At 53.1% G+C, this 14927-nt stretch overlaps 1 protein-coding gene across 1 annotated transcript; it reads left to right on the forward strand.

Moving 5' to 3' along the window:
- The first annotated feature begins 10584 nt into the window (after positions 1 to 10584).
- On the forward strand, positions 10585 to 14717 carry LOC135310958 (ubiquitin carboxyl-terminal hydrolase 42-like). The gene is made up of 5 exons (XM_064440093.1): positions 10585 to 10869; positions 12912 to 13027; positions 13637 to 13837; positions 14292 to 14402; positions 14478 to 14717. The coding sequence occupies exons 2-5, from the start codon at positions 13003 to 13005 to the stop codon at positions 14582 to 14584; spliced, it is 444 nt and encodes a 147-aa protein (XP_064296163.1). The 5' UTR covers positions 10585 to 10869; positions 12912 to 13002; the 3' UTR covers positions 14585 to 14717.
- Positions 14718 to 14927: the final 210 nt, after the last annotated feature.

Here is a 14927-nt window from a genome sequence, read left to right on the forward strand (position 1 = left end):
TCTCATCCAGGAATGCTCCTCTGTCACTCAAGCTCTGGAAGGCTTTGTCAGACCTGAGCTGCTGGGTGGTGAAAATGGCTATAGATGTAGCAAGTAAGATCATGCCTAATGACAGCTTCCCAGCAGATCCTGGCTTACGGGATTACACCTCTGGGAGCACTGGCTATGGTTTGACTTATCTGGGAAACCCACTCATGAGCCAGCTTGGAGTTTTTTCTATTTTTTGTTTCCTTCCCCGTACAACTGTTCCACCCGCACCGTCCAGAATTTGGAATAGAATGCATTTGTTTCTAAGATGGGTATTTTTTTTCCCCTTTGGCCTGAATGTTTGGAAAGCTTTGATGATAATTTTATTCCTGGCATTGCCTGCCCTGGAGGTGGTCAGCCTTCCTCGCTCTGAAGCTGCCCACTGAACGAGCCCTGTGGCCAGAAGGGAAAAGACACGTCCCCTGTGCGGTGGTGAGCCGAAGCCGGGAGGAGCTCTGCAGAGGGATTTGACAATGGCGGCTTCCTCAAGAAAGCAGTCAACAGTTTCATTTCGAAGGCTTTTTGGGTGCTTGGGTCTCTGTGCGGGAGGCCTTAGTCCTCGGAGCCGTAGCAGCCCTGCTGGCTCTCTGAGCAGTGTCGTGGCTAGTTCTTGTCATGTAAAGACTGTTGCCTGCTGCTCTCCAGAGTGAGGCAGCCTAGCCCGAAGCTACCTTCAGGGAGAGCCTACGGGCTGAAGGGCTCTGCGATGCAAACACGGGCATCGACAGCTGGGCAAAGCAAGCCGTAACTCAAGCCTACCTGGAGGAGGGTGGAGCAGGGAGAAGATAGGTTGCAACAGTCGGGTCTGTGCTTGTCTTCAAGGTGTGAAGAGCTGGTCGCTGCGTCCAAGAGGCTTACAATACATCGTTCCTCCAATGTCCTGACAGTGTGCTTGAAGAGGTTTGATCCTTTCTCCGGCAGCAAGATTAGCAAGGTATGTCTGTGAGTGCGCTGGGACTTTGTCTGCTTGGAAGGAGACCTTTCCCCAAGCAGGATCCTTTTCTCTGGACGTTGCTAGCATCTGCACAAAATGGCTATGGAATGCACCACCTGAGAACAAACAATGCAAGAGCTATGCCTTGCTCTTTCCCGTGTGGTAAGAGGAAGGTTCCGGTGTGAAGATAAGTTCCTACTGTGCTCATCGAGAGCCGGTTTGGCCGAGCAGAGTTTTCTGCCACTTCAGTGGTGAAATGGCAACACCTGCTTTTGATGGAGCGAGAAGATCTATTTCTAGACCTCTAGCCTGTGTTTGGGGAGAAGGTTTTCTCAGGCTGTTTCCTATAGGCTCTCGGGATAATGTCTGAGTCTTCTTGGACTCTCTTTAGGATGTGGAGTATCCGGAATGTTTGGACCTTGGCGCATACACGTCTGAAGCACCTGGAGAACCGCTCCTCTATTCCTTGTACGCTGTCCTGGTGCATCAAGGTTCCAGCTGTCAGGCAGGACACTATTACTGCTTCGTAAAGGTAAAAGTCAATGTTGTGATTTGTGGTGGTGTATTGTGTGTCCTTCAGTGGTGCCCTGCCTGTGTTTTTCTTTTCAAAACCCTGCCGTTCCCCTAAAGATAGCGTTGCCTTTCGTTGCAGGGCGGCAATGGACAGTGGTACAAGATGAACGATGCCTCTGTGCAGCTGTGTAACATCAAGACGGTTCTGCGCCAGTGCGCATATTTGCTCTTCTATGCCAGGTAAGAACAAGTGTGAAAGGGTGTTTGGAATACGCTGCCTCTCCTGTGACTGACCTTGTTGTTGCTGTTGGCCTCCCGTGGGTTTTGCTTTCTGTCCTAGGAGAGCATGACTGTTTGTCCGGTTGAGTTCTGTCTGTCGTGCAGTTTGCCAGGTCCTTCCTTCTCTCTTCTTGCTTGTCACTGCACCAAGCTGTTGCGCGTGTGTAAATCGCCAGCTGCCTGCTCTCTGAGACTGGCTAGCTGCGACAGGAGGCAAAATGGAGGTCCGAGAGGGTGTAATGATGAGTTACTGCTGCTCTGAAAGGGACAGACGTGGCTGGAAGACCATGACTTAATGCCTGGCTTCTAGTGCTGGTTCAGGCTCCTGCATGCCATATCAAGTGCTGCTGGAAAATGATAGGAGGAGACTGAAGCCATGAGGAGGCTGCAAAAACAGCCCGAGACTAAGGTGACTCTTGTTTCTCCAGGCACCATGATTTGACCCCTCAAGCAGGCGCTGGACAGCAAGAGACAAAGAGCACTTCTGTGGTGAGGCTTGGTCAGGTGCCGAAGAGTCCATTTTCTGGAGGCATGGTGGGACTGAGAAATCAAGAAGGTAGAGGAAATATGCAGAGGATCCAATGGGTGAGAAAAACACAGGGCTCAGCAGGAACTGCCCTTCAGCACCGTGGCAGGAAGAGAGTGCGGTCTGACACTGAGGAGGGGGAGAAGCTGAACGGATGCCAACCAGATCGGCCGCCTCCCAAGCGGAGGGGCACTTGCTCTGTGGAAATGCAGAAGCGTGCTCGCCGTCAGCTGGCGCACAGCAGTGGTGACCTGCGGGAGAAGCTGAACGGATGCCAACCAGATCGGCTGCCTCCCAAGCGGAGGGGCACTTGCTCTGTGGAAATGCAGAAGCGTGCTCGCCGTCAGCTGGCGCACGGCAGTGGTGACCTGCGGGAGAAGCTGAACGGATGCCAACCAGATCGGCTGCCTCCCAAGCGGAGGGGCACTTGCTCTGTGGAAATGCAGAAGCGCACTCGCCGTCAGCTGGCGCACGGCAGCGGTGACCTGCACAGCTCTTCCCATGGGAAGAGAAAAGGCCCTGCTGAGAGCAGAAGCTCAGGAGGGGAAGGTGTGCACGGCGCGAGCGGCCGCAGAGCAGGCCCACACCCTGCTTCAGTAGGTGACCAGCAGCCTGGGAAATACTTGCTTGAACCACCTGTGCTCCCACCAGTGCCAGTTCACCCAGGGGCTGCAGGCTCTCGCCAGGCAAGTGAGAACCCAGCAGACAGAAAGAGGAAACGCTCCTCTGCAGAGCAGCATGGAAGTGCTCCCAAAAGAAGGTGCAGAAGGGCACAAGCGAGCATTCTGGTGATGTAAAATTGAAAAAGAAACGCAAGGAAGTGAAGAAGGAAGAGAAATCCAAAGAGGACTCGGGAGGGGAGGACGAAAAAGTAAGAAATGTTTGCAGCATCACCAGGAAATGTTGCCTCACCCTTTGCCAGGCGTTTCAGGTGTGTGGCTTATGGAGAGATGCCTTGAGTACTTGTGCCTGAGCTTGCCATCGCAACCTGCGACCGACCAGCAAAGGCTGCAGGCGAACGTTCTCAGAAGAATGCTGACCATCAAACCTGACATTTACGATCAAAACAATAAAGTTGTCGTCATAAGCAAACCCAGCCCGAAGTGGTGCTGCTGATTTCTGTAGAGTTTGACCATGCAAGAAATAAGAGAGGAGTTTTCTGAATGTTTTCAACTTCCTTTGCAAAAGGTGAAGCTTCAGCCAGAGCTGCAGATCACTTGATACTCATTTCTGCTCTCTTTAGCAAGGTGACAGCATGCGGGATGTTAGGTTTCATTTTGACATGAATTTTTCTAGGAAATCTCCCTCCCCCTTCTCTTTTAAAGAAGAGAGGCTGTGCTCACTTTCCCTGTGTTTCTCTCGGTCTTACAGAGAGGAGTGAGGGCTCCTGAGGTAATAAGAGCCAACCGGGAGACACCAGTGAACTACCTCAAAGGAGCTAAGGGCTGTTCCTCTAAGAAGGTGGCACGGCCACCAGCCCAGCTGAAGTGCCTCTACGCCAGTGCACGCAGCACGGGCAACAAACAGGAGGAGTTGGAAGCCACCGAGCTGCTAGAAAGGAGCGGCCCAGTTGCCATTACTGAACTGGCTGGGATGAGTCCCCTGACCGGAGCGCGGCTACCGATGGCTACAGGCTGTTCAGAAGGGACAGGTGAGGAAGAAGAGGCGGAGGCGTTGCCCTCTGCATCAAGAAATGGCTAGATTGTGAGGAGCTGTGTCTGAAGAACAGCCACGGGCAGGTTGAAAGCTTATGGATGAGAATTAGAGACTGAGGCAACAAAGGCTGCCCGATCGAGGGGAGCCTATTGCCCGAGCCTTGTTACTGCAACTACAGGAGGCATCACGCTCGCAGGCAGGCTCTTGTCCTGCTGGGGGACTTCAACTAGCCCGACATCTGCTGGAAAAGCAGCATGGTGATCTGTAGGCACTCCAGGAGACTCACGGAGCACGTGGAGGTTAGGGGTGCAAGATGGGACCTGATGGTCACCAAGTGAGCTAATCGGTGACAGCAAGATTGGAGGCAGCCTGATCAAGTGCAACCTCTAAATTTACTAAATGCCTGCAGAACATGGGAAGAACTTCAAACTGTTCCCATGACTCCTGTCCCTGGATCCCAGGGAGAAGAGACCAGCCCCTCCCTCCCCACATCCCCTCCTCAGGAAGCTGCAGAGAGCAATGAGGTCCCCCCTCAGCCCCCTTCTCTTCAAACGAGACAAAGCCAGAGTCCTCAGCCCCCCCTCACAGGACGTGCCTTCCAGCCCTGCCACCAGCTTTACTGCCCTCCCCTGGACACATTAAAGTACCTTCGCGTCCTTCTCAAATGACAGGCCTCAATTTAAGGGACTGCATTCCTGCATTTGCCTTGCGCAGCCCTTTGCAGAGAGGAAAGCATGGTCTTCGGGTGCACTGGCTACCAGTGCAGCTCTCCTGCAGGAGCGTAGGGGCTCATAAAGACAGGTGGTTGCCTTTTAGTGTGGGATGGCTGCCTGGCCAGCCACCTCCTTACCCCTATGAGCGTTATCAGCCACAGCCTTCCTCTTCATTAAATGCCTGCAGAACTCATTTGAAAACTCAGCAACCTGTGTTCACAGTGCTGGAGAGTCCAGCACGTCCCCACAGGCAGCAGTGCCACGATGTGCATCACACTGACCCACCAGTGTCTCGTCTCTTGTAGCTTTTTCAGTGTCCAGCCTCATTTGGCACTTTCTCCAAGGAAAATTCCAAAATGGGAGCTCAATGAACACCAGCTGTGCTGCTTCTCTTCCCTAGGAGGCAGACAGCCATGCTGAAAGCGACCAGGGTGACACCACCAGCTGCGTGTGCTGAGCCCACTCACACAGTGCGCCTGTTGCGCAGTGGCCGGAGGGGAGCTGGATCTGCTGGTGGTGACTGCCTGGAGCTGGGCTCCAGCAGGTGACTGATGGGTAAAAGCCTTATGAATACATCTCTCAGGCTCCACCCTTCATGCTTGGATGTCATCAAATGAACAACACAGTGGCATTCATGGTCAGATCCTTTAAAATCACGTTGCAGAACACCGTCCTTCAGGAAATCTAGGTTTCCTTGTCCACATCATACTCTGGATTTCACGGCATCCATGAGCCAGGAAAAGCCGTAGGCATGCTCTCAACGCCTCCGCAAAGTTCAAGCAGTGGGAACCAAACCCCTTGCTTTCACCGCTGCTGCCATCACCAGAACCAAACAAATGTATATGCTATAAATGCCCTCACTTACGTACTCAGAACGTGCACACCAATTTTGGCACCAATGACCAACGTGGCAAGAGCTCGCTGACGAATAACAGAAATTGTGCACCTGATCACGTGAGGAATGTGTCGAAAAGATACATAAGCAGGGAAAAGCTGACAATAAAGGTCTTCTGCAGAACATCTGTCAGGAGCCCGTGACATTCATCCCTGCAAACCTAGAGATTCATGAGCTCAGGGTCTGTGTCTGTGAAGAATACAGCCTCTGATTCCCGTGGAATGGTGTACAATCAACCTAAAATTGATAACTTTTTGTATGTAGCTCGAAACCTGACATCCGTAATTCTAACAGTGATTGGGTCAAATTCCTTTTTGGACATGAATGTTTCTCACTGTGACTTCGAGTGAGTTGAGCTGGCCCAGTGACCCTGGGGGTTAATGGAATGCTTTGATGTAAACCACCTTTAGAGTATCTGATCTAATTCAGATGGGTTGTTATTTCTTGAAAACAGTTCGTTTTCTCTTAGTTTGCTAGCATGTTTACAAACAGCAATCACGTGTCCATCAATAAAGCGAACATTTCTTTAGCCTGGTGTGTTCCCTGGCATGTCTGCATTACATTTCTGACTAATGTCTTACCGGAAGCCAAGAGAGATGCCTCAAAAACAAACAAACAAACAAAATCCCCAAACCACACACACACAAAAAAACCCCAAAACCAAACCCAAAACCAAACGCACATCCAAGGAAAGCAATAGTCCTGGAGTGGGAGGGAAGGCTTAGCTTTAGTCAGAAGGAATTCAAGTCAATGAAAGGCAAAGCAAACCCATCCCCTTCTCGTTTGCTCTGCGTGTACCTGCTTTGGGCTGTGGGTGGGCGTAGGGAGGGTGGAAGCCTTGCCTCTCTCTGGACAAGCCCCTCTCTCCCCCTGGAAAAGCACTGCAGCCTCAGGTGCTTCTGGTGTTGGAGGCACCATTAGCTTTCTTCTGAAAGCCAACTCAGCTCCTGGTCTTAAGTGTGGGGTTTGTGCTTTGGTTTTTGTTTTGTTTCTGAAGACACACATTTCTGTGTGCATTTCAAAGCAGAACGTGGGTCATGGTGTGGTAGGAATAAATCCCTGGGAAGCTTGCCCATTATTGTTGGACCGTAAAGAGCAAAATCAAACTTACTCAAGGTTTTTTTTAAACAAGGATGCACAAAAGCTTCTCCTTTGAATATTTCTTCATTGTCTCGCCCTCATGTTAGCTGCCAAATTTGACTCTTGCCTGCAGGCCGTACGACTGATTCCTAAAAAATTACAGGAGCTCATTAACAGTTTATGAACGGTTGTGTCTCAGCACTGGGCAATGCCAGGCCATATAATGCCAGCCTCCAAGGGGGAGCTTCCCCAGTTTCTTGTTTGCTTCTGAAAAAGAGGACTCTGAACAATGAACCCTTCTTGAGGAAACCATAATTAGACATAAAAATTGAATATAACTAAAGGATCAGATGGAAAGCCAGCCTTTTGATTACTGGCTGAACAGGGCTGAAGAAATTGATTTCCCAACAGAAATCAGCCTCCAACATTCTTTTTTTAACAACTCAGTTGATACTGATTGAGCAAATTGTTGCAAAAGTCAACGCTGTCATTTTCTGACAGTTTTGAATGTCTTCAGTTTAGTCACCCCAGAGAGCCCAGCTGCTTTCTCTCGGGTGGAGAGAGAGGAGTCTGTTTTATCTATTATTGCAGTGTCAAGGTAGTCCTTCCTCTTGGCACATCTTTGTTACAGACAGAGTGTAAGGGTGCTTTGTGTTTATGAAACCTTAAGGGTAAAGCAAAACAAAACCCAGGAGCCATCCCACAGATTGTCTAAAATCTCAAATTCAGGAAGCAAGAAAAGACCAATTCAGGGACGAGAACGGGCCCAATACATCGTTGTGAGGCAGGAGCGTAGGAACCGTATATGGCCGGAGTCAAAAGCAGTTTGAGAGAAGGTAGGTTAATATCTGCGCCGTACTTTGAAGATCAGAAGTGTGAAGCATCCCGTGTATCAGGGAGTGGCAGCGGAGCGGTGGGCGCTTGGCACGAGGGGGGTGGGGGTCTCTTTTAGGCACGGGCACCCTCCATCCCCAGTGGCAAAGCTGAGTATAAGGAGAGGAGGCTGAGGGAACTCTTGGAGGGGAGGATGTGGGAGGCAAGGATGAGGATGAAGAAATGAGCAGAGTCTCAAATGAACAGAAAGCAGGGAGAAAGATGCGTAAGTTGATAACAAGAAGTGCTCGCCACCACGCTCCCACTTCACCTGCTTTCCTCTCTAAAATCAGGGCAGAGCGTAACAAACAGTGACACATTTTGGGGGTTTCCTTAGAGGATCAAATCGAGGACGCCCACACAGCAAAGGTGCCCAAAGGACTCAGGCCCCAGCTCTACCAGCACCAGCCTCTGTGCCTGTGCCTCCACCTCCCCTGTATCCCCCACCACCCCACGCACTCCCTCTTGGCCTGGTCAGCCTGCCCCTGCTGGGTGCACTGTCGCCCCTCCCTGATATCCCCCAGCTCCTGCAAACATGTGCCCACCTTGGGTACCAACAGCAGCAGCACCAACGGCTCATTCAAATGCCATCCCAGCGGTGCAAGCACCTCCTTTACAGAATCATAGAATTATTTAGGTTGGAAAGGAGCTTTAAGATCATCGAGCCCAACCGTAAACCCAACACTGCCAGCCCACCACTAAACCAGGTCCCAAAGCGCCACATCTACACGTCTCTCAAATCCCTCCAGGGATGGAGACTCAGCCGCTGCCCCGGGCAGCCTGTCCCGGTGCTTGGCAACCCTTTTGGTGAAGGAATTTTTCCTGATAGCCAATCTAAACCTCCCCTGGCGCAGCTTGAGGCCATTTCCTCTCGTCCTATCCCTTGCCCCTCAGCCTCCTTTTCTCGAGACTAAACAACCCCAGTTCCCTCAGCTGCTGCTTACAGGACTCGTGCTCTAGGCACTGTCGCATCCCCACCTGAGAGGAGGAGGGAGAGCGACCAAGGTCCTAATGATCCCCTTGGACTAAATTAAGGTGAAACACCACCAAATGATCAATTAAACATTTAATTTCGACGTGGAAGTAACTTGAACATGAAAAGGCAGCTTGAACTTGAAAACACGGAAAAGCATTGAGGGTGGGGGTTCTTATTAAGAATATTTGGAAAAGCCAAAGAGGAGAAGCAGCGGGCAGGAGAGAGGAGGGGAGAAGGGATAGGGAAAGATAGGGAGATATCACCACCCAGGTGCCGATGACGACAGACGTGACGATCCTCCAGTGGTGGGCATGTGCCAGTCTCTTTGTCGTAGTGTCTTTTATAGTCTGAGACCCGCCTTCAGTTATGCCTCCGGTGAGCTTATATGGTTCTCGTTGCAGGAGTCTCACGACCTTCTGCGCAGCCGCCATTGTGAGGGGTGGTTGCGAGGGGTCTTTGGGTGGTCATAAGTGCCTTCCTGAAATAAACTCTGCGTGACCTCAGCAAGTTGCTCTGTGAGGCCCAGCAGAACCTGGGACTGCGCATCCTCTGACGCCCCCCACGCCCTGTGTCCATCAATGTTCCGCCTGCAGGTCGCTGCATCCCACTTTACAGCAGTTTTTGAGACATTGACCCTCCCAGTCCCTTACACCTGGATCGGAGGGGGGCAGGCTGGGGGCAGCAGGAGAGCAGGAGAGTTTTCCTGGAGGAATGTAGTCAGCATCTGCTGTCCCTACCCTGTCGCTTGGCAGGGCGAGGCACAACTGTGTTGTCTTTCCACGGTGGACGTTGCCAGCAGCCCTGCTGCAGCCGGCAGGCGAGGTCATCAAAGAGGGAGAAGACATAAGGCAGATGAGGCAGCCCAGAAGCTACTACGTGACTTCAGGCGCTGCTGCTCCACCACCTCCCGTGAGCACATCGGGATCAAGGGCAGCACCTGGAAGCGGGCCAGAGAGGTGGAAAGCAGGAGTCTTGAAAGAGGGCTGAAGAGCAGACCGCCCCCCGCTGCCCTGCTGTGGATCACTCCTCTGTGCCCAGTCCCCACGGCACTGGAGGTGGTCCTGAGGCGCTGGAGCGAAGCGTTGGGATGCTGCAAAGCAGCAGGCAGTGACAGCCAAGAGGCCGGTCCTCTCCTTGGCTGCACGGTCACGCCTGTGTTTAGCAAAGACCTTCTCGCTCTCTACAACTACCTGAAAGGAGGTTGTAGCGAGGTGGGTGTTGGTCTCTTCTCCCAAGTTAGTAGTGATAGGGCAAGAGGAAATGGCCTCAAGCTGCGTCAGGGGATGTTTAGGTTGGCTATTAGGAATAACTTCTTTACTGAAAGAGTGGTCAGGCATTGGAAGAGGCTGCCCAGAGGGGTGCTGGAGTCACCTGGACGCATTTCAAAGACATGTAGACATGGCGCTTCAGGGCATGGTTTATGAGACGTGGTAGTGTTGGGTTGATGGTTGCACTTGATGATCCTTGACACCTTTTGCAACCTTAATGACTCTATGATTCTGTGAAAGTTGTTGGGTTCCGGTGGTGCCAGTGAACAATTTGTGGTGCCTGGCAGGAGCATCACGGACTAGTTGGCTCGCCTTCTGTGCTCTGAGCTTGCAGAGAGCTACAGAGGTGGAAAAACTTCTTGGCCAAGAAGATCCTCCTCAGGTGGCCCAGCACGTGCCTGAAATCTACCCCCACAGTATTTAGTCTTGAAGAAGACAGACAGTCCCAAAGCATGAAGCTTTGGATGGCTGCAACAGCTTCTGGAGTCAAAAAAGACAGCAAAGTTAGAGCACTCCTGCTTTTGTTTCTCTCAGTCAAGGCATTGTTATTTACCTCAGTGATGGGCAATGTATCAGATCTGGAGAGAGCTTTGCAAGTTGGCATTTCCAGCGTCAGGGATGTCTAATGAGGGCAAACACCATCTGCACAGGTCTGACAGAGCTTTCTAGAGCCTGGAAGCCCTGGTAGCTGCTTCTGGTCAGGCTCCTTGGGCCTTTACTAATAACAACAATGAAATACATATATATATTTGACATATATATATTTAAAAACTTTTGTTTGTTTGTTTGTTTTTCACCAGGTATCTTGGGAAGAAGAGTAGTAAAAAGTCCAATAAGAAAAAAACTCTGTCCAGTTCCTCTTACGGCCAAGATGCCTTCTGTAAACGGAGCCTCTTGGGGCACAGGCGTTCTTCAGCCACGGTCGGCCAAGCCCGCCCGCCCGCCGTGGCGCTTTGTGAAGGGTAACAAATGCCACGCTGCCCCAGCACAAGAGCCATTGCTAAAGCGTTTGAGTGGTGAGCGGGCACACCCCGCTCAGCATCCAGCTGCCAGGACCCTCCGCTTCCCTGGGTGGCGTCGGGCGCTGGCAGCTCCGGAGCGCCGAGCCGGTGATGAGTCCGGCAGTGAGGTAACTTTGCCCCTCTGAATGCCAGGTGGCAGCTGGAGGAGCGGTGCTAGAGGGGGCTTGGAAGCGAAGGTGACTTTGTCCTGGAAGGCGAGGCTGTGGTGTGAGCATTAAATACAGCCCCCGGCCGGTGGCTGCTGCCAGGGAAAGGGTTCTGGAGCCCTGGTAGTCCTGCTGTGGCAGGGGCCAAACTGGCTGCTGGGAGCGGGGTGGGGGCAGGGGCAAAAGGAGCAGGACAGGGACAAACCAAAATGCTGCAAGCGGGGCAGGAGCAAAGCCAGGCACCCCACCTTGGCCAGGGCATAAAGGGCCACCCGAGCAGGGCAGGAGTAAATGCAGGGAGGGAGCCTGTGTGGAGAAGGGGCAAAACGAGCCTCCCCCCAAGCAAAAGAGGGAAAATACCAGCCATTGTGAGAGGTGCCTGATGAAAATAAGCCAGCTGAGCAAGGCTGTGGCTAAACTGGATGTTCCAAGTGGAGGACGAAAAGGGAAAGCCTCTCGGAGCAGAGCAGGAGCCAAAGTAACGGTCCTGAGCTTGGCAGGAGTCAAACTAACTGCCTCGAGCAGGCCTGGGGAAAAGCAGACGATGCAGGCGGGGCAAGGGCCAAAGTGGCCGGTTCAAGTGGGGCAGGAATAACAACCAGCTGCTCGTCAGGGCAGAAGCAATACTCGGCACCCTCGGAGCGGGCCAAGGCATTAAACCAGATGCTAAAAAGCTGCCCACAGATGTTTCTCGGGAACTCAGGGGTGAGAGAGCAGCCGGCTGGGGGCTGGCAGCCAGAAGGGTCACCCCAGCGCAGTCGCTGAGGGCATTTCCTTGGTAGCGCTAGTTTAGAGTCGGCCTGTGGCCGTATGGTGGGGGGCAGATAAAATTCCTTGGCAATGACCGTGTAAGAGAGCGAGTGGTTTGCTACGCAGGGCTCATGGACACAGTCCTGTACCTGGGAGGAGTGGAAAAGAAAGCCTTAGGAACCCGATGGTGCCAGCCGGAGCTGTGAGCGGGAACGCTCACAGGCCTGGCCAGGCTTGTCTTCGCCTGGCCGTGGGGCTCAGAGAAGAGGCGGGAGCTCTGCCGGCGGATGAACGGCCCTTCACCGGCAGCGTGCGGGGAAGCCCAGGGGCTGCCAGCGGCTGCCTACGTGAGCTGCCGGGTCTGCGGCGGCTGCTGGCCGCAGCGCGTCCCCTGCGTCCCCGTGTCACAAAGGGGCGGTGATGCGGCACCCGCCCGGCGCTTGTGAGCTCACCTGGCCAGGGCTTGTGATCCTGAGGAGCGGGCCAGGGAAGGCCAGTTGGGCTGAGCTGGCCTTCGGGACGACTCGGCTCCTGCCTTCGCTCCTCGCGTGGCTCCTCTTTTCCAAGCATTCCTCGTTTCCTGCCCGCTTCTGCCCAGCTTCCATCGTCTCCCAAAGGTAATTCTGATCTGACTTGCAGGGCAGATCATAGAGTAGGTAGATCCAGGGTAAAAGTAGAGGCTGTTCTATACCTTCCGAGCCCTAGGCTGAGCTATTGCACCTTTCTAGCCTGGCCAGATGTCTGCTATGGGCAGAGTTCCTATTTGCTAGTACTTCTATGCCAGAACCCAGTGTAGGGGAGTAGGCGGGTGGCAGCGTAGTCGGAGGCATTGGGGCAGCCTAGAATCACCAGAAGCCCACCCTGACCGATGCAGTAGGAAGGGTGACAGAAAAGGAGCGCGGCAACTGCAGCCGTTGAAGCAGCAGCAGCAGCCAAAAGCCGGTGGCTCCTGCAGACAGGGGGGAAGTGTGGGCTAGAGAGCCAGGGCGGGCTCTGCTGCTAGCGGTGGCAACAGGCCAGCAGCAGGTCCTCTTCAGAGGCGGTGCCATGCACTGGAGTCTTTCAAATGGGCCTTTGAAAGTGCTGGGAGCTGTGGCCCTGTGGCAGCGACGGTGAGGGCGTCAGCCTGCAGCTCCGCGGCTGTTACAGGTACCACTGAAAGAGTTGTGATGGCAGATGCTGTTCTGTGGGTTTTGTTTGAGGGGGCGTTTTAAACTCGTTTTGTTTGACTACAATCCTTCCTTTGCACTCAGGTGACAGGACTGGTGCTTATCTTCTCTTTCTGGAGCGCCTCCTGACACCCTTTGTCATCCAGAGCTTTCCCCTCCGTTGCTGAGAGGAGCGATGGCCACAACGGGGAACGACTCCTGTGAGTAACGGCTTCACCGGCAGGCTTGGGCTTTGCGAATCCCCAAAGGCAGCGGGCGCGGCTGGTGCCCCTTCCCTGAATGCTGACGTGCTGACCACCTGGAGGAGTGAATCCTGGGGCGTTTCCTGGTAGCAGCCAGACCCACCCAGGGGTTTTGGCTTAGACAGCAGAAAACATGTTTTGTCACTCCTCTGCCACTCTGCACAAGCCTTTGAAAGATGTCATTGCTCATAGAAAGGTCTGACAGCAGTAGGGGTCCCTTCTGTGCTAGGTCCTTGCTTGGTTTTGTCAAGTTACACTCAGGAAAAGGGAAGGCTTGGCCTGCTAATCCAACTGAGGACCCTAGAGAGAAAGGAAGGTAGCCCGAGGCACAGCAATCAGACTGTGGGTTTGCTGCACTTTGGCCAAAGGAAGCGTGGGAACAGACTGTTTTCCAAAAGTGTTTCTTGACCAGCAAATTTCAAGGGCAGTGTTAGGCTTCCCCCAATGTTTCTGTGTTGGAGGTTAGAGCTGGTCATCCTGGGTGCTCCTGTACAGAACTCGACTGCTAAAATAGGCTTTCGTGCAGCAATTTCTTCTCATCTCTTTTCAAATGTCATTTCCCTGCAGCCGTTTCCGAGGGAGCGGCTCCTCCACAAAGGATCCTGTTTCCCCCAGAGAAGATTCGCATGGCCTGGCAGCAACAACAGAGAGTTGGAGCGGGGCTCGACAACCTGGGCAACACGTGCTTCGTCAACTCCGTCCTGCAGTGCCTGACGTACACACCCCCTCTGGCCAACTACCTGCTCTCTCGGGAGCACAGCCAGTCGTGTGAGTCCTTTGAAGAACATCTCCTTGTCAATCTGTTGGGCACTTCCCCAGGGTTCCCAGAGTCTGGAATTTGGTTTAGGAGGACAGCAGCCCTTCTTTCTCAGCCCCCCAGGGTGGTGTTCTTCGAACACTCACGCCTAGAAGCCGCTTGTCATATCTAACTGTGTTCATCTTCAGAAAGGCAGCTCTTTCTAGCCCCGGGTCTTGATCCCTGTTCCTGCAAGTTCAACCCTCCTTGCTTACTGCACAGAAAACCTTGGTCAGTTAAGCTGCCCTCTGAAAGAAGTTCTCTACGCACTAATGTGTCCCGGGCTTGTTGGGACCTTGGCACCTTGGGAGAGGAGGAGCGGAGACTGTCCTTGTAACTTCAAGATCTCCATTAGGTTTCCCATTGCTACGGGTATTTTGCTAACCTGAGAAGCTTCCCTCTCTCCCTCCCTCCCTCCCTCTTCAGGTCGTCAGCAAGGCTTCTGCATGATGTGCACAATGGAAGAGCACGTTAACATCGTCCTGCGTTCCTCAGACAGCGCCATCCAGCCTACGGCTGTCGTCAGTGTTCTCACACGTAAGTCGCTTCAGGTGCCTTGACACGTTCCCTTCTCTTCTGGTACGAGACAACTACGAGCTGCTTCTTTCGTAGGCATAGGAGAACATTTCCAGCTTGGCGTGCAGGAGGACGCCCACGAGTTCTTACGCTACACGGTCGATGCCATGCAGAGGGCTTGTCTGAGTGGCAGCAGCGAGTAAGCAAATTGCCTCTCCAGTGTTCCGAAGCCCTTCGCACTCCTTCACGTAACCCCGTCAAGGAAAACCTGTGCCCAGGGTTTTCAGGCCAAGTAAAACTCCTGGAGGAGATAACTCTCTGCCGCCTTACCATTTATTTCCAGCTGGGACATCTCTTCTGAAACCACCACCGTTGTCCATCAAATCTTTGGGGGCTTTCTGAGATCCAGAGGTACTTTTCCACAACTGTCGCTCTCCTGGAATTGTCTGTGCCCTTCTGCCTGCCTGTGAGAAACGGCTGTTCATGTGACTGGTGTAGTCGGTAGGAAGAGCATAAACCGGCACCGTTGATCTCCCCTGTCGCTGA

This window comes from Phalacrocorax carbo, unplaced genomic scaffold, assembly GCF_963921805.1.
Source record: "Phalacrocorax carbo unplaced genomic scaffold, bPhaCar2.1 SCAFFOLD_32, whole genome shotgun sequence".
NCBI lineage: Eukaryota > Metazoa > Chordata > Aves > Suliformes > Phalacrocoracidae > Phalacrocorax > Phalacrocorax carbo.